General features: G+C 44.8%; 2 protein-coding genes across 3 annotated transcripts in view; both read left to right on the plus strand.

Annotated features, from left to right (window-relative positions):
* Window positions 1-25,418, plus strand: part of LOC142748897 (histidine--tRNA ligase, cytoplasmic-like) — a 49,988-nt gene that overhangs the window by 23,178 nt on the left and 1,392 nt on the right. Inside the window, exons 11-12 of one of the 2 annotated variants that reach the window (XM_075856274.1) lie at window positions 16,187-16,303; window positions 20,693-20,839. In XM_075856274.1, coding sequence (XP_075712389.1) covers window positions 16,187-16,303; window positions 20,693-20,839 — 264 coding nt within the window. The remainder of the gene's footprint in view (window positions 1-16,186; window positions 16,304-20,692; window positions 20,840-25,418) is intronic. The other variant, XM_075856275.1, reaches the window with a different exon arrangement.
* On the plus strand, window positions 8,039-10,819 carry LOC142748899 (E3 SUMO-protein ligase ZBED1-like). The gene is made up of 2 exons (XM_075856276.1): window positions 8,039-8,228; window positions 8,698-10,819. The coding sequence occupies exon 2, from the start codon at window positions 9,730-9,732 to the stop codon at window positions 10,381-10,383; it is 654 nt and encodes a 217-aa protein (XP_075712391.1). The 5' UTR covers window positions 8,039-8,228; window positions 8,698-9,729; the 3' UTR covers window positions 10,384-10,819.

The raw sequence follows: 25,418 nt of genomic DNA on the forward strand, positions 1-25,418 counted from the left end.
CGGGCTGTCATTGAAAATATTTAGTTTTTTTTGTACTAATAGGAATCAGATAGGGTTGGCAGTTCTTTATCGACAGCGCAATGCTAGTCCTTGTGGATCCCACAGGGGTTTTTGAGTCCGACATTATTTTCCCTCTATACTTCGGATTTTATAACATATCTTTAACCGGTTCCCGACGGCTGACTGTGTATTTACGGCCGGCGGTCAGGGTCCTTAAAACACGTGCCATAGACTATTTACGGCGCAGGTTTTAGCTTGCTTCACGGGCAGCTGAATGTCTGGTCTCTGGTAGTCTGTGCCTGCCGGGGACCCTCAGGAGAAGATAGAAGCAGCTTTCGCTGCTTCTATTTTCTCCGATTTTCTCTACACAGCGCTCAATGAGCGCTGTGTATATGAATAGAGGCAGCGGAAGCACCGCTATCTCTATTAGTCCCGGTGATCATGTGACTCGTCACATGATCGCCGGAATGCTGTTAGTGGCAGGCTACTGCTGGGTCTTGCTAGAACCAGCACAGCCCTATTAGTGACAATAGTCACTATAATAGGGCTGATTTACCCTGTAACTGGGCCCCAGTTACAGTGGAAAAACATGGTGTAAAAGAAGAAGAAAAAAAGTCCCCCCAAAGGCCTTTTCTGAAATTTTGAGGGACAGACCATAGTAATAAAAAAAATAAAAGTAAAGCAAAGTGCAAAAAAAAAGTAATAATAATACACATAAGATACCCACTCCAAAAAAAAAACGTTCCCCCTGCCAATCATTGCCGTAACGCTAGCCCTAAGCCAATCACCCAAAAATAGACCTGTCCTGAACCGGTTAAGATGCCATTCTATTAAGATATGCCGATGACATGACACTGATTGGCATGATTACGGTTGGTGATGATACCTTATCGTTCAAAAATTCAGTGACTGGAGATATGGTCCAGAGTGAAAAATTTCGTCTTGAATGTGGGAAAAAGTAAAGAGGAGATTATTGATTTCAGGAAAAATCCACAAGCACATTCTCAGATTGCCTTGGGTGGGAAGCTAGTGGTTCCGGTATAGGCGTTTTAAGCATTTGGTGATCACCATCTCTTATGATCTGACAGTCTAGTACAGGGGTCTCAAGCACGCGGGCCGCATGCAGCCCCTGTGGCTGTCATATGCGGCCTGCGGGACACAGAGCCGCTAGTATCGGCTCTGCTCCGAGACTTTGGAATGCCCTGACATTGCTGTCCACATATGAACAGCGATGTCTGGGGCTTCACCAGAGCCGGAGTCCCGTGCAGAGCGCTAGTATCGGCTCTGCTCCGGGACTCTGTGGAATTCCCTGACATCGCTGTCCATATATGGACAGTGTGTCAGGGTCTTCCCCAGAGCGGAGTCCCGAGCAGAGCGCTAGTACAGGCTCTGCTCCGGGACTCTGTGGAATTCCCTGACATCATTGTCCATACATTGACAATGATGTCAGGGGCTTCCCCAGAGCAGGAGTCCCAGTGATGTCAGGACCACAGCTGGAGTCCCAGGAAGAGCCTACTAGCACTCTGCCCGGGACTCCAGCTCTGGGTTTGCCCGTGACATCTCTGTCCATATATGGACAGTGATGTCAGGAGCAGAGCTGGAATCCCAGGCAGAGTGCTAGAAGTGGCTCTGCTCCGGGACTCCAGCTCAGGGCAAGCCCCTGACGGCACTGTGGCAGCATCTGCAGAGGGCACTGTGGCAGCATGTACAGAGGGCACTGTGGCACGATCTAAAAAGGGGCTGCCCAATCTTGACATGTGTGTCTGCCAAACGCTGCCAACTGAGCCGCCGGACTGCATTTAGCGACACTTAAAATGGAAAACTGGATTGTTGAAATAAGCACGTGGAGAAATATCTCAAATTTTAAACCTAGCGGTATTATTATAGTGTAACGTAGTAGTATTATTATTATTATAGTAATATAGTGTTATAGTAGTTCAAATAAGTAATTTATTAACAATAATTTTGTATTGTATCAAATTTGAAAGTAATGCGGCCCGTCAACTTCCCATTTTTTCTATATGCGGCCCACTTACCCTGCCGAGTTTGAGACCCCTGGTCTAGTACAATATATGCTTTAGTGAAGGCCTAGCAGTGGATTTATTTTTCTGACTCCTCAGCTCTCTCCCTCCTTTTGCTACCTATACAGTGAAACCTCCCCAGATGACCCCTCCCCCATTCAGACCTAATTTTTCTGTGACTGATTTTCCCCACCATTATAATCTACGGAAGATGCCATTTTATAAGCAGTACACCCCCCCCCCCCCCCCAATCTGAACAAAGATTTTTATTTTTTTTTTCCCCTTCCCCCAACGGAGTCCATTCGACCATCTGTCTTCCATGTCCACGACCCACCCTCAGAGTACGTGGCATCTTCTGACTCCCTGCTCCCCCATTACTTCGATTAGCAGTAACAAATTCCTCCCTTTGTACTCTAGGTATACGACGCCAGAGTGCTCTGTCAAAAGCCTGCCCGGGGCAACTGCATAACTGCCCCTGCTGCTGCCTGTATATAATACATTATACACGTTGCTCTAGGGATGCACGATGCATCGAAACTTCTATACTGTTTCGATACCGTGCACCCTCAAATGGTTCGATACCGTTAATTCATGTACTTCAATACTAAGCTGTGCAGCCGCACAGCTTAGCATTGTAACACATGAATGTAGTTAGAGCGGGGCTGCGGCTGTGTGATACATGTGTAATACAGCCATTGCCCCGCTCCTGAGTACTGACAAGTGCGCGCGCGATCAGCACGATATGATGCGACCAGTGCTGCACTAATAAGAGCCGGCACTGAAAACAGAACATGTTGGGCGCACTACAAAACACCCCCATGTTCTGTCTTATGCCTGCGCCGCCGCTCATTAGTGCGGCGCCGGCCGTATCACCTCATGCTGACCGTGCGTGCGCACTTATTGTCAGGAGCGGGGTAATTGCTGTATTACACAGCCGCTGTCTTGGCGGAGATCAGAGAAACCTCTCATCTCCACCGCTATTCCCCTGAAAGCTGACTGCAGCATTCAAGGGGTAAATGAAAAGGGGGGATGCCCTTTGTATCGCATCACAGGTAATCCCTGTGACGGATCGAGGGCCATACCATATATGGGCAGACAGCCCAGGGTCCATTGAAGGACCCCATGGTTGTGTGACCATATTTCCTGTTAGGGCATACTTCGGTATGTCTGAACAACTGCCTGTGTAATATCAGTATATAGATATATGCCAGGACATTAAGGTTTAAAAATAAAAAGTAAAAAAAACAACAAAGTAATATGTTAAATAAAATAAAAACACATTGTTTTACAATAAACATTAAAATAAGTCAATACATAAAATATACACACATTTGGGATAGTCGCGACTGTAATAAATTTATAGCGTCGTTTATGTTAACGCTATTCTAAAATAAAAACCTGCTTTCTTTCACTTATTAATGTGAGGCACGAGGTGTGATGAATTTAGTACCGCCTTGTGCCTCACATTAATAGTAATTAACCCCATCATGTACCTCACACATTAACCCAATGTTGTCCATTATGACTGAGGAACATGATGGGGTTAATTACTATTAATGTGAGGCACATGGAGGTTCAAAATTAATACCACGTGCCTCACATCAGAAAATGGAAGAACTTTTTTTAAAAATTGTTGGCAAAAGTATCGTTTTGGTATAGTGTATCGCAATACTACACAAAGTATCAGTAATGAAGTTTAAATTCTGGTATCGTGACAACCCTAGGTTGCTCAGGTATGTCTATGTACACATGTTTGATACATGTGTGCATAGCAGACCTACCTTAGCAGGGTGCCTAATGTGCAATATGCTAGTCGGTTTTGGATATGTATGGTACTATGAGGCGCCACTTTTGTGTGTGTGTGTGTGTGTGTATATTAGTATGCAGCAGGCTCAGGGGGTATATTTACACTACCGGTCAAAAGTTCTAGAACACCTCTATTTCCAGTTTTTATTGATATTTACAGTTTAATGTCTCAAATGTACTTTGAAATGAAAGCATAGAAGAAAAAAAACAAGTTAAGATGGATATAAATAATCAATTAACTTGGTTTCAACAAATTATATCTGGATATTTGACTCTTCAAAGTAGCCATCTCTGGCTGATAACCGCTTTACACCATCGAGGCATTCTTTCTACAATTACATTCAGATATTGTTGAGAAATTTCTTCCCAACATTGTTGCAGAGGTTCACACAAATGTTCTGCACTTGTAGGTTGCTTTGCTTTCACCCTTCTGTCCACTTCATCCCAAATAAGCTCAATGAGACTGTGCAGGCCATTCCATACTTTGAAGCCTAGCGGCTTCTTCTGGTCTTCTCCGGTAGTTCGGACATAACCTAGAAGTATGTTTTGAGTCATTGTCTTGCTGTAATATGAACCCCTGACCAAGTAGGCGTACAACAGAGGGTATTGCATGGCGCATCAAAATACTGTGGTAGCCATTTTTGTCCAGTGTGCCAGTAAGGCCCCATGCACACGAACGTAAAAACGCCCGTAATTACGGGCCCATAGACTTCTATTGGCAACGGGTACCTTCCCGTTTGCGTACGGGAAGGTGCCCGGGCCATTGAAAAATATAGAACATGTCCGATTTCAGGCCGTAATTTCGGCACGGGCAGGCCCATAGAAGTCTATGTGGCTCCCGTAATTATGGGTAGCTACGTGTGTGCACCCGTAATTACGGGAGCGTTGCTAGGCAACGTCGGGATAGTCACTGTCCAAGGTGCTGAAAGAGTTAACTGATCGTCAGTAACTCTTTCAGCACCCGGGTAGGGATGCACGATGCATCGAAACTTCGATACTGTTTCGATACTCTGCATCCCCAAACGGTTTGATACCGCTATTTCCTGTATTTCGATACTTAGCTGTGCGTCCGCTCAGCTTACTATTGAAATACATGAGCCTACGATGTTCTTTTCTTTCAGTTGCCGCCCAGCTCGTCATTCATCCTGGGTGCGTCACAGAAGGAGGGTGGAACGCTCCTCCCTCCTGTTTCCACTGTCACCAATGAGAAGCTGCTTCTTTGTGTAGAGGCAGGGAGGGATTATGACGCGGCACAGGCAGTGGGTTGATGTTGACGTGCCTGTGCCGCTCGCGCCCTAAAGTTTGGAGTCGAACCGCGCTGCAGTGTACTGTAGTCACAGAGGAAAGCAGGTATTAGAGCAGAATAAAAGCCTAAAATAAAGGCACTAGTATTTGTTACAGCCAGCATTGAGGAACATTAGTATTAATGTGACCCACATTAACCCTAATGTTGCCATTACTATTAAAGGGGTGTTCCCTCAAATCACATGAATCCCCTATCCACAGGATAGGGAATTCATGTGTGATTGCTGGGAGTCGGCCACTGGGACCCCCAGCGATTAATTGTTTCTCGACCGCTGGTCCTTAAAACCCGAGCCATAGACTTTTTATGGCTCGGGTTTTAACTTGCTGCCCGCGCGATCGGGCAGCTGAATGTCGGGTCTCCGGCTGTCAGTGACTGCCGGGGACCCTGAGGAGAAGACAGAAGCAGCTTTCGCTGCTTCTGTCTTCTCTGATCACTTGTACACAGCGCTGAATGCGCGCTGTGTACAGGAATAGAGACAGCAGCAGCGGCGCTGTCTCTATTCCTCCCGGTGATCATGTGACTGGTCACATGATCGCCGGGTGCCGTTAGTGGCAGACTGCTGCTGGGTCTTACTAGACCCAGCACAGCCCTATTAGTGACAATCGTCACTATGAGGCTATGTTCACACGGGGTATTTTGCCGAGTTTTTTGACGCGGAAACCGCGTCGCAAAACTCGGCAAAAACGGCCCGAGAACGCCTCCCATTGATTTCAATGGGAGGCGTCGGCGTCTTTTTCCCGCGAGCAGTAAGACTGCCTCGCGGGAAAAAGAAGCGACATGCCCTATCTTCGGGCGCTTCTGCCTCTGACCTCCCATTGACTTCAATGGGAAGCAGGAGAAAGTGTATTTCTCGCTGTTTTATGCCCGCGGCGCTCAATGGCCGCGGGCGAAAAACGGCGCGAAAATCGGCGTGCAGGGAGAGGAATATCTGCCTCAAAGTTCCAAACGGAATTTTGAGGCAGATATTCCTCCCCCAAAATGCTCTGTGTGAACATAGCCTGAGAGGGCTGATTTCCCCTGTAACTGGGACTGCTGTGCAGCTCCAGTTACAGTGGAAAAGATATAAAGTTCCCCAAAGGTCTTTTTTGACCTTTGGGGGACAGACCATAGTAATAAAAAAATAATAAAGTAAAGTGCAAAAAAAATTATATAATAAATACACATAAAATACCCACCCCAAAAAAAAAAACGTTCCACCCCGCCAGTCATTTTTGTAACGCTAGCGCTGACCCAATTACCCTAATATAGACATGTAATAAATAGAAATTTACGGTAGACAATGACGATCACAAATAAAAGGTCTATTTTAGGGTAAAACTATGTTATTACCAAAAAAAAAATAGCTGAAATGTAAAAAAGCTTATTTTTTTTACTATTATTTTCAAACTTTATGAATAAAAATTCTAAAATGGCAAAAAAGGTGTGTATAAAAACGATAAAAAAAGAAACCTGCATTGTCTACGGAAAAAACATCGCAAAAATCATGTAGTTAGCCCAACAAATAAAAAAGTTATAGCCGTTTAACTAACACGTGCTAAAAAGGGCTAAACGATGTCTGGTCCTGAACTGGTTAAATCAGTGCTCCATGAGAATGGAGCGTTGTAAGCATATTCAGCCAGCTTCATTGACAGCGGTCCCAGAAGACCCATAGAAATGAATGGAGAGCATGCTCCTCAGCAATGCTCCATTCTCATGGAGTACTTTAGGGGACTTTTGGTCCCCTGTACTCCTCATCGCTGGGGGTACCAAAGGCCACACATGTATCTCCTACCCTGTGTTTGTGGAAAAACCTCTTTAATGTGAGGCACTTGGTGTATCAATTATGAGCCTCACATTAAGGCTTCATTCACACGACCGGACCGTGCAGAATTTACAGTCAGTAAATACTGCACGGATGGGCCGCAGAGTGTCAACCGCATTTGCGGACTGTGCTCCCAGTGATAAGTATAGGAGCGCAGCAGAGTGGATGAAATTTTAACAAATCTCCTCCACAAGCTGCATGTAAAGAAACGTTGATAAATTGACTTGCGGTGCGTTTTTTAATCCACAGCATGTCAATATATGCTGCAGAAGCACTGCTTTTCTGTTGCGGGTTTTCCTCATTGAATTCAATGGGGAGTTAAAACCCGCAATAAATAGCGAATGTTGCAATTTTTGTGGCGGAAATGCTGCGATTCTGCTGTAAAAATCGCAACTCTGAAAAAAAAACAAATCTTTTTTGGATTAAATGAATTAAAAAGTTTATACTTACCACTGGCCGTTGTCATAGTGAATTTTGTTTTCAGTGCAGCCTGGCCTCCTGGGATGACGCTTTATCCCATGTCACTGCTGTAGCCAATCACCGGGTGGCCTTCCTGGACGAGAACAGAAGAAAGTCTCACTATGGCATCGGAAACAGGGCCACTGTTTTCCGCAGTGGAGATTCAACCCAAAAGTCTGCACCACAATTTGGTGTGTTTTTTTCGGGCTGAATTCCGTGCGGGTTCCAGGACGTATATGCTGCATACTTTTTATGCAGCGTATCCGCCCTGTGTGAACATGGCCTAATAGTAAGTTACCCAATCATGTATCTGACACATTAACCCAATGTTGCCTATTACAATTTTCAGATACTTAATGGGATCAATTACTATAATGTGAAGCACATGGTGTTTTGGACCTCCATAAGCCTCACATTAATAGTGACTAAACCAATCATGTACCTCGCATTAACCCAACTACCAATGCTCTTACGTTAGGTTTTCTGCTTGGCCACCGAACATTGCCCAGCATCCCAACCACTCCGCTGAGATTGGAGAGACACACGCAAACAGTGTAGCTTGAGCAGCGAGAAGGCAGGAACTAGCATGGCAACGCCAAAAACGGCAGATGTTCTCTCACGTCCACAACTTGTTGAAAAAAAGTGCTCAAGGAGTGAAGTGTGGACATACTTTGCCTACATTGCTGATGAAGACCGGCAGCCAACTGAAATGACAAAACCGGTGTGCAAAAGGTGTTATAAATCCCTCCACTGCAAAGCAGGCAACACCAGCAACATGGCTAAGCATTTGGCCGACAATCACCCTGACCTGTACAAAGAGCTGAAAAGTCGACAGGTTAGCAAAGTTACGCTTTCTTAAGTGATTAGTGAAATGTCCTGTAAAGAACGTTCATAATTTTTGGTTAAGCTACACACCCCCATTATTGTGGCATTATAAACACCAATATTTCACGTTTAAAGTTAGCCCACATGAAATGTAACAATTATATGGGCTATGTGCTAAATATACTGTTAGCGATGGAAACACATATGTGGAACATCATCATGAGTTCACAAAATCACATGGTAAGACGAATAATTAGAACTGTTGAGAATGTAACAGTTTTTTGCGTCTAAGCTAATTATTCGTCTTACCATGTGCGCCACATATTAGTATATTTAGCACATAGCCCACATAATCGTTAAATTTCATGTGGGCTAACTTTAAACGTGAAATATTGGTGGTTATAATGTCGCAAAAACGGGGTGTGCAGCTTAAGTCCAAGTTACGAATATTCTTCTCACACTTTATTTTCCTTACACAGAAGCAGAATTCAACTTCTACCACTCCTTCAAGTTCATCCAGTCAGGCTACCATTGTCTCTGTGCTAGACAGAAACAGAAAATATGGCAAAGACTCCAAAGAAGCCCAAAGACTAAACAGAGCTGTAGCTGAGTACATCTGCATGGACCAAGTGCCCATATTTATGGTTGAGAAAAGTGGATTCAGAAATCTGATACAGCAGTTAGACAGAAAGTATGACCTGCCTGGTATACAGAAATACCACAACTCTACAGTGAAATCCGAAGGGTTGTTGAGGCACAACTGGCTGCAGTTCCATTCTTTGCTTGTACTACAGACCTCTGGACAAGCAGAGCTACAGATGCATACATGGCTGTCACCAGTTTGTAACAGATCGATGGGAAATGCAATCTTGGTGTTTAGGCTGTACAAGCTCTGCACACAGATAATACTGCGGAGAGTTTACATGAGGCATTTGAGGAAACAATAACTGAAGAGTGGAAACTGGACCTATCCAAAATGGCTGGAATAACAACAGATAATGCCTCTAACAATATCCGAGCATTTGGAGAATATAACTGGGTCCCATGCTTTGGCCACAATTTGCACTTGGCAGTAAACAAAGCCTTAGATATTGACAGAGTGGCAGCATTTCTGTCCAGACTACGTAAGACGGTCTCCGCCTTCTGCAGATCAAATAAGATGAGCAGAGCACTGAAAGAGAAACAGAAAACACTGCAGATACCTGGACACAAACTCATTCATGATGAGCCGACCAGGTGGAATTCTATTTACGACATGGTAGAGAGGTTCTGTGAACAGCAGCAAGCTGTCTGTGTTGTTCTGGCAGAGAACCGCAAAAAGTGGCATCTTATGCCGAAGGACACAGATGTCACCATTCTGGAGACTGTTCGAGATGTGCTTTCACCAATGAGTGACTTCACAGATGCTTTAAGTGGTGAGAGACCCCACTCTTTCTTCAGTTCTTCCCTTGACATGGAAAATATATGCATGTGTAACAGAGGAGGAATCTGACCGCATTCTTGCAAGAGAAATGAAACAAAGAGTCAGAAATGACATGAAAAAGAGGTATGAAAATGAAAACTTGCAACTCATTCTCAACATTGCCACATACTTAGATCCAAGATTTAAGGAGTCGTTTGTGTCTATGGAAAAAGATGTGAAGGAAGAGCTTCTGCAGAGAGCTTCCAATGTTTCGCTACCTGAAGGAGCAGAACCGGAGCATCAGAGTCAGAAAGAGTTCAGCGAGGAAGAACATGATGCAATGGGACAAGTAGCAAAGAAAAAAAAAACTGATCTGGAAAGCTTGCTGTCTAGCATCATAACAGAGAAAAGGGGATCAGCAGGCAGTTCTGCGGGTACAACTGAGAGTGAAGCATCATCGGACAAAACTTCTGCTGAAAAGCTTAGCAGTGAGTTCATGTTGTACAGCCAGATGAAGGAGATTAGTCCTGAAGAAGACCCACTTGCCTGGTGGCAGAGACATGCCACAAGTCTGCCTAACCTTGCACATTTTGCCAAAGCATATCTATGCGTTCCTGCCTCTAGCTGTGCATCAGAACGAGTGTTTAGTACCTCTGGCCTAATCTGCAGTCCGAGGAGAATGAGACTGACAGAAGACCACATAGACACACTGGTATTCCTGGCTAAGAACCTTAAACAGGCAAAGAAACTCCCAAGCTTGTAATTTCAGAAAAAGAAAGAGGCCGGCCATGTTTTACATTTTCTTATGTTTCGTTTTTTACATGGTCAATTTACTTGCAGTTGCTGAATTATAATTAAATTATTATTAGTTAAGCACTATTAAAGGGGTATTCCCATTTGAGACATTCATGGCATAGCCATAGGATATTCCATGAATGTCTGATAGATGTGAGTCCCACCTCTGTGACTCCCAGATCCTGGGACCCGCATCTATCAGACATTCATGGCATATCCTATATAGATATACCATTAAAGTCTCAGATGCTAATAACCTTTTAATTCCATGGTGCTGTACAGGGTTTACATAGTGGTACAAAGGAAAAGAGAACCCTTCCCGCGAGGGCTTAGAATCTAGGGAAGGTAAAAAAAAACAAAACACTATAGATTTTATTTAAGAATGTTTCATTTTAAAATCAAACATTGGCAATCTGAACAATAAAAAAAAAAATTCAATCCAATAAACATTTTATGTTTAGAAAATGGAAGGTTTTTTTGTGTTTTTTTTTTTTTTGTTTTTTTTCGCAATCGCAATACTAAACGAAGTATCGGTATCGAAGTCCAAATTCTGGTATCGTGACATCCCTACACCCGGGACAGTGACTACCGCTGGAGTTAATTGTATTAAAAGTTAACTTACCCAGAACTCCCTGCTTCTTTCTCCAGTCCGGCCTGCCGGGATGACGTTTCATCCCATGTGACCGCTGCAGCCAATCACAGGCTGCAGCGTTCACATGGACTGCCGTGTCATCAAGGGAGGTCGGACTGGATGTCAAAAGAGGGACACGTCACCAAATCAACGGCCGGGCTACGTATGAACTACTTTTACTTTCAATCGCTGCGGGAACTCTGCCCGAAAGGGTTGCCCCTTCTCTTTATCCAGCACTGGTAGAGAGAAGGGGCTGCCGATTAGTGCAGAGAAAACGGGTCTGTAAATACGGGTGGAATACTGGTGACAACGGACCCGTATTTACGGGGATGGGTCCGTGAATACGGGTCGAATACGTATGAAAAAGACCCGTATTTACGGGACGAAAAAAATATGTTCGTGTGCATGGGCCCTAACCCTGTACAAGTTGCCAACTCTAGATCCAGCAAAAGAGCCCCAGACCATCACGCTGCCTCCTCCATGTTGGACAGTTGGTGTCGCATACTGAGGAAGCACTCTTTCACGTACTGGACGATCTACAAAAACCCTGTGGGATGTACCAAAGATGTTAAATATTGATTCATCAGTCCATAAGACCTTCTTCCACTCTGCAGTAGTCCACTAGAGGTGCTGCTTGTCCCAGGCAAGTCTCTTTTTTTTTTTTTTTTTTTTTGCAATCTTAGCAGTGGCTTTCTTACTGATACTCGCCTGTCAAAACTTGCAGATAGAAGTCTTCTCTTCACAGTTGAAATTTATGCAGAGGCCGGAGTATAACACAAAGTCCCTAAATAATTGGAGCACCGTTAACCAGGAGTGGCCTGTCGTCCGCGTACAAACCGATTGGTTTCAGTTACCAAGCATCTATTCGATCTCCGCACTCAAAGGGAATGTCTAAGAAGCTCTGCCAGGGGCTCAATAGTCAGAGCATATAATAGGGGAGACGGGTCTGAAACCCCGCTGTAGAGAGAATGTTGGAGATGGGAAACCATTCACCATGACCAAGGCATTTAGGTGACCGTACAATAAACCTATCTATTTAATGAAACTTAAAGGAAAGCCAAATTTTCAGAGATCCGTCGCCACAAATATTCACATTCAACCGAATTGATGGCCTTGGCCACGTCCAAGGACACCAAGACCCTCGATCCACAATTTTCACGAGGGGCCTGTAAATTCAGAAAGTCTACACACGTTTATAGCAGTGAACTTACCGGGCAAAAAAGCCATCTTTGTCCAGAGGGATAGAAGAGTCATGGAAATCACTCTACAGGCAGGACCATGGCCAACAATTTTATGTTTACTTGAAGGAATGAAATGGGATGGTAGGAAGTGCAATAAGCAGGGTCTTTGCCAGGTTTGGGAATGACTACCACTCTACCCTCAGTCATAGAGATAGCCAGTATCATAGGCTGACTGAAATAAGGTAAAAAAATTAGGGTTTCAATCTGCCTTATAAGTTTTGTAAAACTTTTATGATTCTGCAAAGGGAATACGGATAAAGAAACATCTTCAGTAATAGGTGCAACCAAGGACTCACATTGCTCCTGTGAGAGGGAGGGATTCCAGGTATTTTACAGTGTCCTGAGAAGTGTACTGGGATGAGTACTCATAAAGGGAGGCATAAAACTCCAAAAGCTCTGGCGATGACTCTAGGGTCTTGGAGGGGATTCCATGTGGGGTAAATATTTCGGTAATTATGGGGGGCACAGAGTCCCCCTTTGCAAAATGGGCCAAAAGTGTACCACAACTGTCCCCTTGTTCATAATAATCCTGCCTGAGGAAAAACTGATTATGCTTAGTCTGATCAGCCATAAGATCAGAGTGTGCCCTCTATTTCAATTGCCAATCTAGTTTGGATGCCGGTGATGGATTTTGAATATAGGCCAATTTCACTTGCATAGTGTCATATTCCAATGAAACGTCATTAAAGGCCAGGACTTGTTTTAGGTAATGAATGGCAGGGGGCATGATCCCATCCCAGCAGTCCACTACAAGGCAATCTGGACCCTGATCAAGAAGAAAAAAAAAAAAAAAAGAGTGGACCATTAATCAATAAAGTACTGTGGAGGTGGAGAATAGTGAGCCAAAATGGTTTCAACTTCCGTGATTGTCGAGGAGGACGGATACCCCATGAGATTGTTACACTAAGTAGGGAATGATCCGATCTAGAATGAGAAGGGTTAGGAGGCAGCTGAAACCAGGGGGTGTACGGATCTTTCTGCCAGTAACAAATCTATGCGGGACATGGAATCATGAGATGAGGAAAAACATGAATATGTCTGGGCACATACTTTTCCAAGTGTCCTCCAGTCCGAGGCCCTCTACAAAGATATGGAATAGAGTGGGAGAGGAGAAGGCAAGAGCGGTTGAGGATTACGGTGAGCCCCCTCTCTATTGCAAACATAGCTGAGAAGCTGTCACAGCCATATGTCTTAATTACCAGATCTTGCAAAAACAAGATAGGAGTGGGCTCTTCTGATCGTCCTGGGAGTCCCACAAAGCGTAGGTTGCAACGATTAAGTTAGTTCTCCTGATCATCTGTGCGCTGGTGTAGCTTTTCCATTTGAGAAGCACTGTCCGTAAGGGTATGGTTCATACGGTTGTGAGTATTTTTATGATCGCTAACACGTTGCTCCCACCTCTGGTAGCTCTTTCTCGGTTTCGTTGTGCGTAGCCTGGAGATGTCCATTTTAATCTCTATTCTGGTGGTCCGTATCGTATGACAGGGTTGAATAGCTAATTATACCTTTTGTGTTTCTGGGATAGATGCCAAGGTGAATGGAGTATCTGAATCAGATGCAGGCAATTGGTCCAAGGAAACCTGAGCACCAGTGGCCACCTCCCACTGTTGAAAATATTAAAGTTCTTTAACAACTTCCATGTTTTTCCGTACAGGCCTATAGTGAGTAGTTAGAGTGGCAGGTAGTTTGCATGGCAAGTAACAGTGAGAGCACCAGAATGATGAGTAGTCATCAGAGGTTTGTGAAACAGGGGTTCCCTCTGAGCACTTAAAATTGCCCATCAATAGCAGGCGACAATGTTCATCGCAATATCTGAGACGTGATGACCCTCTGCAAGAGGAAAAGCAGGGAGATCCAACAGTGGGCGCAGTAAGGGGGGTTCGTAGTGGGTGGTTTAGAAGGACTGTGAACCGGCAAATAACAAACTATAAAATGGCAATGAGTAGTAGAACGGCACAATGCTGCCATATACTAGGCAGGTGCCCTAATGTCAATGAGGGAGATATTTTGGGAGGCTGAGGGAAATACCCAGTTGCACCCGCAGACCAGTAGGATGGAAATGGTCTTAGTAGATAATGGACCCAAAAGGTGTACAAAATCCCGCCTCTAAAATTAATAGCAGGGATGTAAACCACTGTAGAGCATCTTTGAGGCGCTCCCTAGGACCAGGATGGAGATGACATATGTGCAGGGGAGATCACAATTGGGCCACTTGTCAAAACGCAAGGCACCTATATCTGGGCTGCACCAATCAGACCTCATCTGGTCCCGGTGTCCGCCGGATACGGAGCAGCAAGTCCAATAAGGAGTGCGACGTTCCATCTGACTGTGTTGCAGGCCCATACCAGGGCTTCACACGACTGGGCAACATCACCGGTCTCCCGAATGCCTCAACGACTGGATCAGAAGGTCGGGGGAGCAGCACAGGACAGTCAGCAGGGTTCCCTTTTCCAACTTGCCAGGAGCAGCGCTAGAGACCTCCAGTAACCCAACTGCCAGGAAGACGACAGTTGTGGCCTACAGGGATGCTGCAGTCAAAAGTCTAGGGTGACGGTAAACCCATTCTGCAACTGGTATTTCAGCCCAGTTGCTACTCCACAGAACCTGAGGGTTGCGAGACCGGGCTATCTCTGGTCCCGAACAGGATAAACTCGCAGAATATAGGGTAAGTAGAGGCTAAATGTTGGAAGCCCGAAGCAGGTCGTCTCACTCCCTCGGCAACCAGACTTTCCTCTGAATTGACAGGATTCTTACCTTGTGTTCTTGCAGGTACAGATGTAGCAATTCTTATCTTGACTGATAGCTTGCTGCAGCGTGATAACTTATCACTTAAGGTATTAAAGTCAAGTTTAAAGTTTCTCACATCTGTGTATTTAACGTGTTTAAAAGCCAAGTTAAAGATCACCTACACCTGTATCCCTTTTGTTGACAGTTTCTTCACCTTTTGTGCAGCACTAATTTCCTTCTTCTTTCATCTAGTTCTTACATGGCCATTCACAAGGTGCCTGTTCACTTACTTGGCGTACAAGTTATTTTCCAACCAGGATGGCTGCTGTTATATTATCCAGCTCCATGTCCCTCAAAATCGGAGGGGGGGGGGGGGGGCTTTCTGTCTTTAGATCCAATAGGCAGGACTAGTATGGTTCAAAGCTTTTCTTTACCCATCCACAGGGACTGCTGTGTAGTATCCTAAATTGCTGTTTCCCACAATGACACAAGAGAAAAGAGTTTTTTGATACACCCCATAGAACTTTTTTTTCTCATGAGGGGTCATTGGGGAACAAAAATACTACCCCTTTTTTTTTTTTTTTTTTCTTACCGTTCTATTTTGATTTTGTCTTTTAAGGGTATGTTCACACGGCCTATTTTCAGCAGTTTTTTTGGGCCGTTAAAACGGCTGAAAATATGGAGATATGCTCCCTCGTGGCGTTTTTAAAGAAGGCTCGTTAAAGTGTGTGTCACTCCTTGAGATGTTTTTGGAGCAGGTTTCATTGTCCCAATAGAAAATAGTCTCCAGCTGAAAATCAGAGGCTGTTTTCCCTTGAAAACAGCTCCGTATTTTACAGTAGTTTTTAGTCTAGCGTGTGAACATACCCCAAGGCAGTGGGTGCCTAATTTTCTTAGTGTCCTGATCATAAACTGACACATCCAACAAGTGGGTGTAGGTGGAGCCAACAATTTCTATATAGTGTCAGCCTTTTAACGGCAGGAGCCTATCCCAAGGAGTAACAGATTTTAGTGTGTAATAGCAATAGCTTTTTATTAAATTGTGCAATATATTGTGGATAATGAAAAAGTAGTCTTTGACTGACTTTTCTTCCGAATTGTATGTACGGTAATCATGTACTCTGGTTCTAGACTTCTACATTCTATTGATTTATAATATTTTCTATCCTCAGGCTTCCGAAGAAAAGATTCGGACTACAGAGACCCAGGTTCTAGTTGCAGCAGCTCAGAAGAAGCTTTTGGAAGAAAGAATGAAGCTTATAGCTGAACTCTGGAATGCGGGTATCAAGGTAGATGATTTGTGTATGGTCTTTTTTTACATCAGGATTACAGATAACAATCCTAGACCAGCACAGGGTTGTGAAATCAAATGATATGAAGGTTCCATAAAACACACATTGTATATCCTTTGTAGTTGTGTAGAAAATGGAATTTCTCATTTGTATCATTGGATGACAAACCGTTGGGTATGTGCTATTGACATTAAGGCTTGACACGAAGCATTAAAGTGCTACCCCCTCTTACAGGATTTACCCCACATACAGACGTTGAGCTAATGTAATCTTTGCTTAGTATCCCTAGGAGGCAGACTATCCTGCTGGTTCAGCAGGTTGTCAGTTCTTTTGTGTTTTTTTTTTTTTTTTGTTTTTTTTCTTTTGTAGGCGGAAAACAGGGGTGACTCTTTCCCCTCTGTAGTGGGCACACTGTGTCCACTTCACTGTGCTGTTATTTCCTTGCTAATGAAGACAAGTGCGCAGGCTCCTCTCTAAGGGGCACCTTTCCTGCTGCTCACCTCAGGATGGCTCACTGGGGTGCCACTGCTGTTCTTGACATCACTGGGAACAAGAAGGATCTGGAGCAGAGTAGTTCCTCTACCCACGCCCGCCGCCTGATTTTCACCGCCTACCGCTTTTGGGCTCCGTCCAATGGAGGCTATGCCATGCTTGCAGCTTACCATGACTGGCTGGGACTTGCGCCAGGGCATCTGCAGGGTAATCCTTTCTCCTGGCTTGCTCTACTTTACCCCTGGCAGCTGCCACTTTTTCTGCCGTGCCATCTTGGCCATCCCTGCTTAGTGGGTAGGGGCAGCATCCAATCGTGCACATGCGTGTAAAATTCTTGCTCAAATGGGATTGGTCCTCCTGAAGCACACGACCGCCGCCGCTTTCCTATCGTGGCTTCTTCCTCCCGCTCTGTCTCCTCATTCGGGCAGACGAGCTGTGAGGACACAGGACCTCCGGCTGTGTTTTTGCAGTTGGGGTAGAACAGCATTATACTCCCTTGAATCAGGTAGGATCAACCCTTAGGCCTATTTTTTTCCTACAGGTCCCCTTTCTTTGTCTCCGAGCCAGAATTCTCCACAGTAGGGGCCATTAATACAGCAGAACCTAGGTATCTGAGCAGTTCTTACTCCTTTTATTAAGGTAGAGTAATTGTCCTGCTGTGCAGTATCTAAGTGGGCTCACGGTTCACCATCACCCCCATTTTTTTAAAGTCATGTGTTTTGACGCTTTTACAGCAATGTCAGACCCCAGAGGAGAGTCCTTCCGCCAGAAACCATCACTGCTTATTATGCATGCACTAAAGTTTTTATATGATTAATCTAAGTCTCTGCGTGATGCATATCGGCCTCCTAGCCAACCATCTGTGTCTTTGCCACCCCATATGTTGCCCGTGCTTAGTGCTGCAGCGGCCGAATCGGAGTGGGCTCATTTCCTTTTCAGGGCCATTGGTCACCATTGTCACCCAGTCCGTCAAAGTCTTTCTCAAGTGGTGGGCCCCAAATGGGGGTTAGATCTACAAGACCACCATCGGTCACTCCTACCTTCCAAGTTCGGGGATGCTATCTGCAGTTTCCTCCCCGAGAGGCCGTGTCAGAAGGGGAGCTTTATGATCAGAGCTGGATAAGAAACAATCTTCTAAGTTGTCCCTTAATGTGGACAGTTTCATTAAGGCAGTTTGTGACACCTTACTGGAGATGAACACAGAGCCTTGTACTTCACCAGAAGCGGTATCCTTACGCCGACCTAAACCGTTGCAAAAGGTTTTTCCCTCTCACAAAAAGTTTTAGCAGGTGATCTCCAAGGAGTGGAAGCACCCTGACAAGAAATTGTCCCATACCTTTCAGTTGGATGTTAAGTTTCCCTTTCAAAAGCAGGTCTCTGCAAAATGGTGTCCAAATTACCAGTGGTGAGGACTCCAGTCTCCCGCCTGGCCAAGACTACCATACCTATTGTGCACACAGCATCATTCCATTTCCTGCTGGCCCACCTTATCAAGTCATCTTCCAGGTCCTCCTTTAAAGCTACTGAGTCTTTCCTGCGCCCAAGTTTGTTTCTGCTTGGGTCAGTAGAGCTTCCACCAAATCAGAGATTACGCGTTTTTTACTTCAATCTCTTTGTCGTACCAAAAAAAAAAAAAGACTCTTCAGTTCTCGAACGACTGAACGCTTATGATCGAGTCCGTCATTTCCATATGGAGTCTCTCAGTTTGGTCATTTCTTTTATGGACAAGTGGGAGTTTCTATGTTCTGTCAACATAAGGGATGCGTAGCTACACTTCCCCATTTGCCAAGCCCACCAGCGTTTGGCGGTTAAGAACTGACTATTAAAAATATGTGGTGCTCCCGGTTGGCCTGGCAGTAGCGCCACAGGTTTTCACCGATATTTCTGTGGTGACGGCACATCTTCGAGCCATTGGCTTTGTCACCCCCTATCTGTACAACATTCTAATAAAGTTTTCAGGGAGGGCAAAGTAGTAATTCTATGGATCACCCTGGATACCTTGATCCAAACCTCAAGGCCCAGGGACTGTGGTCCCAGCAAATATCCGCTCTTCCCATCAACCTCTTGAAATTGAGAGCAATCATACTTTGCCTTCTGCATTGGACATCGATTTTGTCCGGCCTTCCGATCCAAATCCAAAAAGAGAATGTCATGGCCGCAGTTTGTATGTAAATCACCAATTGCAACCTGGGCAGTGTCACGATCCCGCTCTCTTGGCTGTGAACATCCTAGGGTTCGACAACTGGGTCTCCGACTTCCTCAGTCGTAAACAGGTCGACCCATGGGGAGTGGTCTCCACCACGTTTACTCCAGATCGGGGGTGTCAAACGTGGAATTGATGGCATCCAGGTTCAATTGCAAGGTCCCCTGTTTTTTGTTTCTTGAGCACAGGATACTGAAGCCTATGCAGTTGAAGCCCTAGTGGGGTAGCTTCAGTATTCTGTACCTAATCCCTCCACTACCTCTTCTGCCAAGGCTTCTCAAATGGCTAAAGACCGAAGGGATTTTTTATGGCGCTGGACTGGCCACGTTGCCGTTGGTACCAGGCATTCTGACCAACGCCCTGTGGGCCTTACCGTTCCGTCACGACCTGCTCTATCAGGGACCTCTCTTCCGTTGCGCGTTGTCCTGTCCAGGGTCCTTTATTTCCCCAAATGAGGTCTGGTTCTGGGTCTTGCCCTTCGTTCCCTTAAAGGAGGACGAGAAAAGGTTTTTATGGCGGGTACTCAAAAAATCCACTTACAATATTTCCTTTATTTCCAGTGGGAATTGTCATGAGATTTTTTTTTTTTTTTATATTAGTTTTATCTGTTCCAACAAATTCCAAAGCACAAAAATGTAAAGAGGGGGGGTTGGAAACTTGATTCTATGGATTGTGGACCCACCGTCCCCATTTCACAGGTAATGTTACCATAAGGGTTTAAATCAAAATGTATCTCTTATTGATTTCATATAAATCAGCTTCAAGGTCTTTTTTCAGAGATGCATCAGAATGGGGTAAAGTAGAGCCATGCAGACTAGTGATATGGGTTTAATTCTTCAAGCAACAAAAACTAGAGGGATTAGAATGTACTGATTAAATCCTATCTTTCCCTCTGCCTAACAGAATAGAGGCAGAGAGAATTGCCTAAGGAGGAGTGTTTAGTGAGAGTGAAAAAAGGTTGCCGCACTAGCTCACAAACTCATATCTTCCATTCCAGGTTCTATTCAGCCCTCCACATTTCATTTTACACTTATTCACTGGTGATCACGCAGGCCAAGAAGCTATGCCAACACGTTCACCACTGCGAGGGTGGCTGTCATTAACCATACTAAAGATCAGGATCAGAGAAAACTTTGACCCATACCAATTAACTCCCTAAACACGGTGTTCAATAGTGATTGTGGTGCAGACAAATGCTTTAAGTTTTCGGTTGTCCTATATCCAAAAGGAGCCAAACGGAGGTCCCCTATGCTGTCCAGTAACATTGTCTTAAGTATGTCATAAAGGATATCTATGCATATTATTGTAGAAATATTCTTGTACATTGTAGTGGTTATTGCTAAAAAAACAAACAATAGAGGTGAGAAAGGAATGAACACAATCCTTACATAAATTTTTATTAAGTCGCAGACCTGCAAAAAAATTGAGTCAATTTGCTAATAGAGCCTAACACAATACAATGCACTCAGTTGACCTCCCTTTACTGTTCTCAGTGAAATGGTGGCAGAAACACTTGTAAGATTTCTTCTCGATTCAGAATTCAACAGCCACCTCCTTATTGATATCTGAGACAGTTGTGACTGGCTTGTTATTGGAATTCGTGGGGTTAAAGAAACCAATCTGACATTGACAAAATGTCATATCTGCGTTTCTGGGACAACTTCTTTTATCATCTTTGTTTATCCACACAGGCAGAACTGTTGTATAAGAAGAATCCAAAGTTACTTAATCAGTTGCAGTATTGTGAAGAGACCGGTATTCCACTGGTGGCGATTATTGGGGAGCAGGAACTCAAAGATGGAGTTGTGAAGCTTAGAGATGTATCTACAAGGGAAGAGGTACGTAATGCCAGGCTCACTCAAATCATTTCTATGCACTTTCTGATCCGTTTTGATTTTAGCCCAAACCATAAACCATGAGTTAATCCTAAAGGCTGGCCATGTACTGTTGGAAAAATGCTTGTTCGGCCAACAGCTATACCTCCCGATCTCCCTATACACATAGCCTTGGCTGAGCATGCATGTACTCCGAAACAAGAGCGGGTGTAAGCCGCTGCCAGACACCTTGCAGCTTCTCCCCTGAGAACAAAAGGAACGGGCATGTTGAAATCCGACTGCCCAATAGTCGAGGCCGACCATCTAATGTGTATGGCCACCTAAAAAGAAGGTATAAAAGGAAGGAAAAAAAACAAAAAACAAACTGCACCAGAACTACACCGTCCGACGACTGTGTAAGGGTCCTGGGCACCACAGCCAGCAGTCATTTTGCAACAGCTCTCCTTTGCAAATTAGCACTGCGGCACTGATAGCCTCTGCTCTGGACATTTGGTGTTACACAGCACCAAGGATCCAGTAGGCTATTCCAGTGGATTTAATTTATATTTCCAGGGGACACTTATTTTCTACTAGGTGATGTTCCCCCTTTATGACACTGCTCTAGTTGCCTGTCCTCTGCACTCTTGTGACATGTCTTTATATCAGCAGGACTCCAACAGTCAGCCAGCCCAGGCAGGCCTGGAGAGACACTATGCCTGCGACAGCTGTAATATATAAGAGTTTATATGCAGCCAGTCTAACTCGCTATGCTCGGAGCCTTCAATCCAAGACCATCCAAGAGAAGTTCCACTCCTCACCAGGTTCTCCCCCAGGGTCCCCGGTCAGGATCAGTCCGTTTCCTCTGAGGGATTCTCAGAGGAAACAAAATTGACAGCTACTATGCAGAAATTAATAAGTGATGTCATGGACGCCTTACATGTTAAGGATGGCTCCGCACTCTCAGGAAGAAGTGCCTTTCCGCCATCAATGGCGCCGGCCTGTTTCCAAATCACCGCGAGTTTGAGAAAATCCTGCCGAAGAAAAAGGATGTACCCAGACAGCTGTTTGGCCGGGTATATAAGAACGGATACGCTATTTACTTTCCAGTAGAAGTTGGTCTCCAAATGGACAGTTTTTCCTTTAGTGGAGACCGCCATTCCACTGTCTGATATGGCATCAATAAGTGATTCTCTTGACAAGAAGTTAGATCCCCTGGCCAGGTCTACCTCATGGCAGCGGGTTCTGCTCTGCACCCAGCACTCACATCTACCTACCGAAGTCCTATTCCATCTTAGCAGCTTCACCACAACATCTCAGATCTTTCTGCAGATCTCACCTCTCAATTTATCCATTCTTCCAAGTTTGTTTTGCCAGGGGCTAGATAATTTAGTGGCTGTCTAACACTCAATTTGACTGGAATGTTGGATGGTGAACTCTGTTTCCAAAAAAGCCCTCACTGGATTTCCCTTAGTTGGGGCAGACTCCAATTTTGGTAGGCGTCTGGAAATTATTTCTAAGGCTACTGGCGTCAAGAGTTTACTTTATACTCCGAACCGCCCCCGAAGTCAGCAGCCTTCTCAGATTTATGTACTTTAATAACTTCCCGTCCCAGAGGTCAGACTAGGTCCAGCTGCCCCACGGACTCAAGATGCTCATCATTCAAGGCTATGCCCAGACCCCAAAAGCCCTCAAGAATTGGGTGGGGGGGACGACGACGACGACGACTTATTTTCTAAGATATGGCTTGCTCACATGGACGACGCACTGGTCAAGAGGTTGTGTCGACAGGGTACAAGATATAATTTCTGATCCTTACCGAGGTTATTTTATTTTTTTTTTCCCTCTCTCAACTTCGCCTCGGGCCCCAGATCGCATTTCAGATTTTTTTACTGTCTATTTACCTTCAGGAAGTGACTTTCCCCATTCCAGTCTGACTGTTTACGGGGGCTCAATTTGAATCTTTTCATAGTCCCTAAAAAGGTTGGATCAGTCAGAAATTGAATTGCTTTGTTTCTCGTTCAGAGGTTCCGCTTGGAATCCCTGTGGTCAGTGGTTGCATCGCTGGAATGGGAAATGTACCTTTCCCTCTATTGACATCTGCGATGCCTACTTCCACATACCTATCACATGGGCCCACCAGCATTTCCTTTGCTGTAGTTTCCTAGCATTTCCATTTTGTCACACTCCCAGTTGGGCTAGCTACGACTCACAGGGTCTTCAAGAGAGCCCCGTCGACTCTCATTGCACTTCATGTTACACCAGGGGAGTCGCTGTCATACCTTACCTGGACGACCTCTTGGTGAAGACTCTGCAGAGACAACCTTCTGGAATTGATACGCTTATCTTGCCCTCTGCCTTTTGGACTCCACTTCTCCAAGGTCTACCACTCAGGGTGCAGACCGACAACTCCACAGCAGTTGCCTATTTGAACCAGGACCTGAGCAGCACAGTCCTCTTGGATCCTCCAATCTGGGAAGAGTCACATACCAGCCATGCCCACATGCCGGGAGTGGACGATTGTTCAGTGCACTAAAACTGGGTCTTGAGGAAAGGTCGCCTTACCCGTAAATCTTCCTTCGGTTCTACCAGAAGTGGGTCACTCTAGATATGGACCTCCTTTTTTTTATTTTTTATTATTTTTTATTTTAAATCTTGTTTCAACCACAAGGTCCCAGCCTACGTCGCAGTTGTAGGTCACATTTTGGGAGGGATTCTCTAACGTCCTCAAGTGGATCAATGTGGAGACCGTTCCCATTGACATCGTCGTCCATGGTATGCGTCTTCTGCTACGACCCGACCTCCTTTCCCAAAGTTCTGTGTTCCATCTCCACTTCATCTTGACTAAAAAAAGCCACGCCGTTGAAGGAAACTGAGCGTTTGAGGTCCTGCTGTTTTTCTAAACTAGTCATCCAGACAATGTTAAGAGCCAGGAAACCTTAATTGTCCAAGGTATTTCAGTGAACATTTTGTCTACCGTTCCTGGGTAAAGACCACCTTGTGGGGTCTGGCCTATGCTGTTCCTCCCTTTTGACATCACACTGAGCCCTGGGATCTTAACCTGGTTCTCGATGCTCTTTAAGTTTGTCTTCAAGCCGTTGCGGAAAATTTTGCCAGTCTTTTCTGGAAGGTAGCTTTCCTTGTGGCCATTACGTCCATCAGACAGGTTTCAGAACTGGCTGTTCTGTCCTTTTTCCTAGTGATCCATAGGGATAAGGTTGTGTTCTGTCCTGTCCCGTCTTTCCTCTGAAAGTGGTCTGTGGACATCGTCGTCCTTTCCTTTCGCCCCTCCCCATCTCATCTGAGGGAGCGGCCCCAGCACTTTCTGGCTGTAGTAAGAATAGTCGTCCAAATCTATCTGGCTGAGTTGTCTAGATGCTCCGACTTTTTTTTTTTTTTTTTTTTATTTCATCAAAGGCCGCACAAGGGATTGGTGGCTTTCGAGGTTATCATTGCTCTTTAGATTTTGTCTGTGATTTTGGAATCCTATCTGTCCTAAGGTAAAGTTCCTTCCCTTTTGAGTTACTACCCACTCCACGAGGGGTTTTGGCACATCCTAGGCAGGAAGGCCCCAAGCTTCGGTCTCCCAGGTTTGCAAGGCTTCTACCAGGGCTTAGGTGCACACCTTCACAAAATTCTACCAGATTAATTCCCTGGCTTCCGCTGATTCTGAGTTGCACCAAGTGACTGTGCACTAGGTGGGTCACGTGACTCATCGATTGATTTTATTTGCCCGCTCTCTGGAACTACTACCATGGTGCTGTGTCCACCAATAATATTAACGAGAAAATTAGGTTTTTGTACTCATCGTAAAATCTTTTTAGTTTAATTCATTGGGGACTCGGATACCGTCCCCTTTTGTTTTCCAGACCCGGGAGCTTGTTTCTGGTTGTTTATTTTAAATCTACCAGGATCATGGATATGTTTTTGTTTTCTTCTATTGATACTGTACAAATTTAGTAAGCCTTTTCTTCTGGGAAGGATAAGGTCTTCCTGGGCAGAGCCAAAAAATATTTTTTTTTTCCTAGCATCGGCCTCCTTAGTGGCAAAGGCCAATACCCATAATGCTGTGTTAAACAACAAAAGGGATTTTGTTTTTTCATTGCTTGAGTACAAAAATATTTTTTTTTAAACCTGGATAACCTGCGATTGGTTGTCAGTTATTATTTCTAGCTGGTATTAGATCAGATTGAGTGTTCCAGTTATAGCTATATAGCAACAGACATATGTTTAAAAAAAATTCAGGCTGTTTACTATACGTGAGATCCCCAATTTTTATTCCATTCTGTAACCAAAGCTGTCATAAAATTTTTATTTTTTTTGCAATAACTATTAGTTTCCTTGGTTGAACTTGATGGACATGTCTTTTTTTTTCTCAACCTAAGGGCAGATACACACGAACGTTGCGTTTTTGCGCGCGCAAAAACCATTTGACAGCTGCGTGTGTCATCCGTGTCTGATGCGCGGCTGCGTGATTTTCGCGCAGCCGCCATCATAGAGATGAGGCTAGTCGACGGCCGTCACTGTCCAAGGTGCTGAAAGAGCTAACTCTTTCAGCACCCTCGACAGTGAATGCCGAACACAATATCGCAAAACCTGTAGAAAA

Source organism: Rhinoderma darwinii, chromosome 3 (assembly GCF_050947455.1).
Source record: "Rhinoderma darwinii isolate aRhiDar2 chromosome 3, aRhiDar2.hap1, whole genome shotgun sequence".
Classification (NCBI taxonomy): Eukaryota; Metazoa; Chordata; class Amphibia; order Anura; family Rhinodermatidae; genus Rhinoderma; species Rhinoderma darwinii.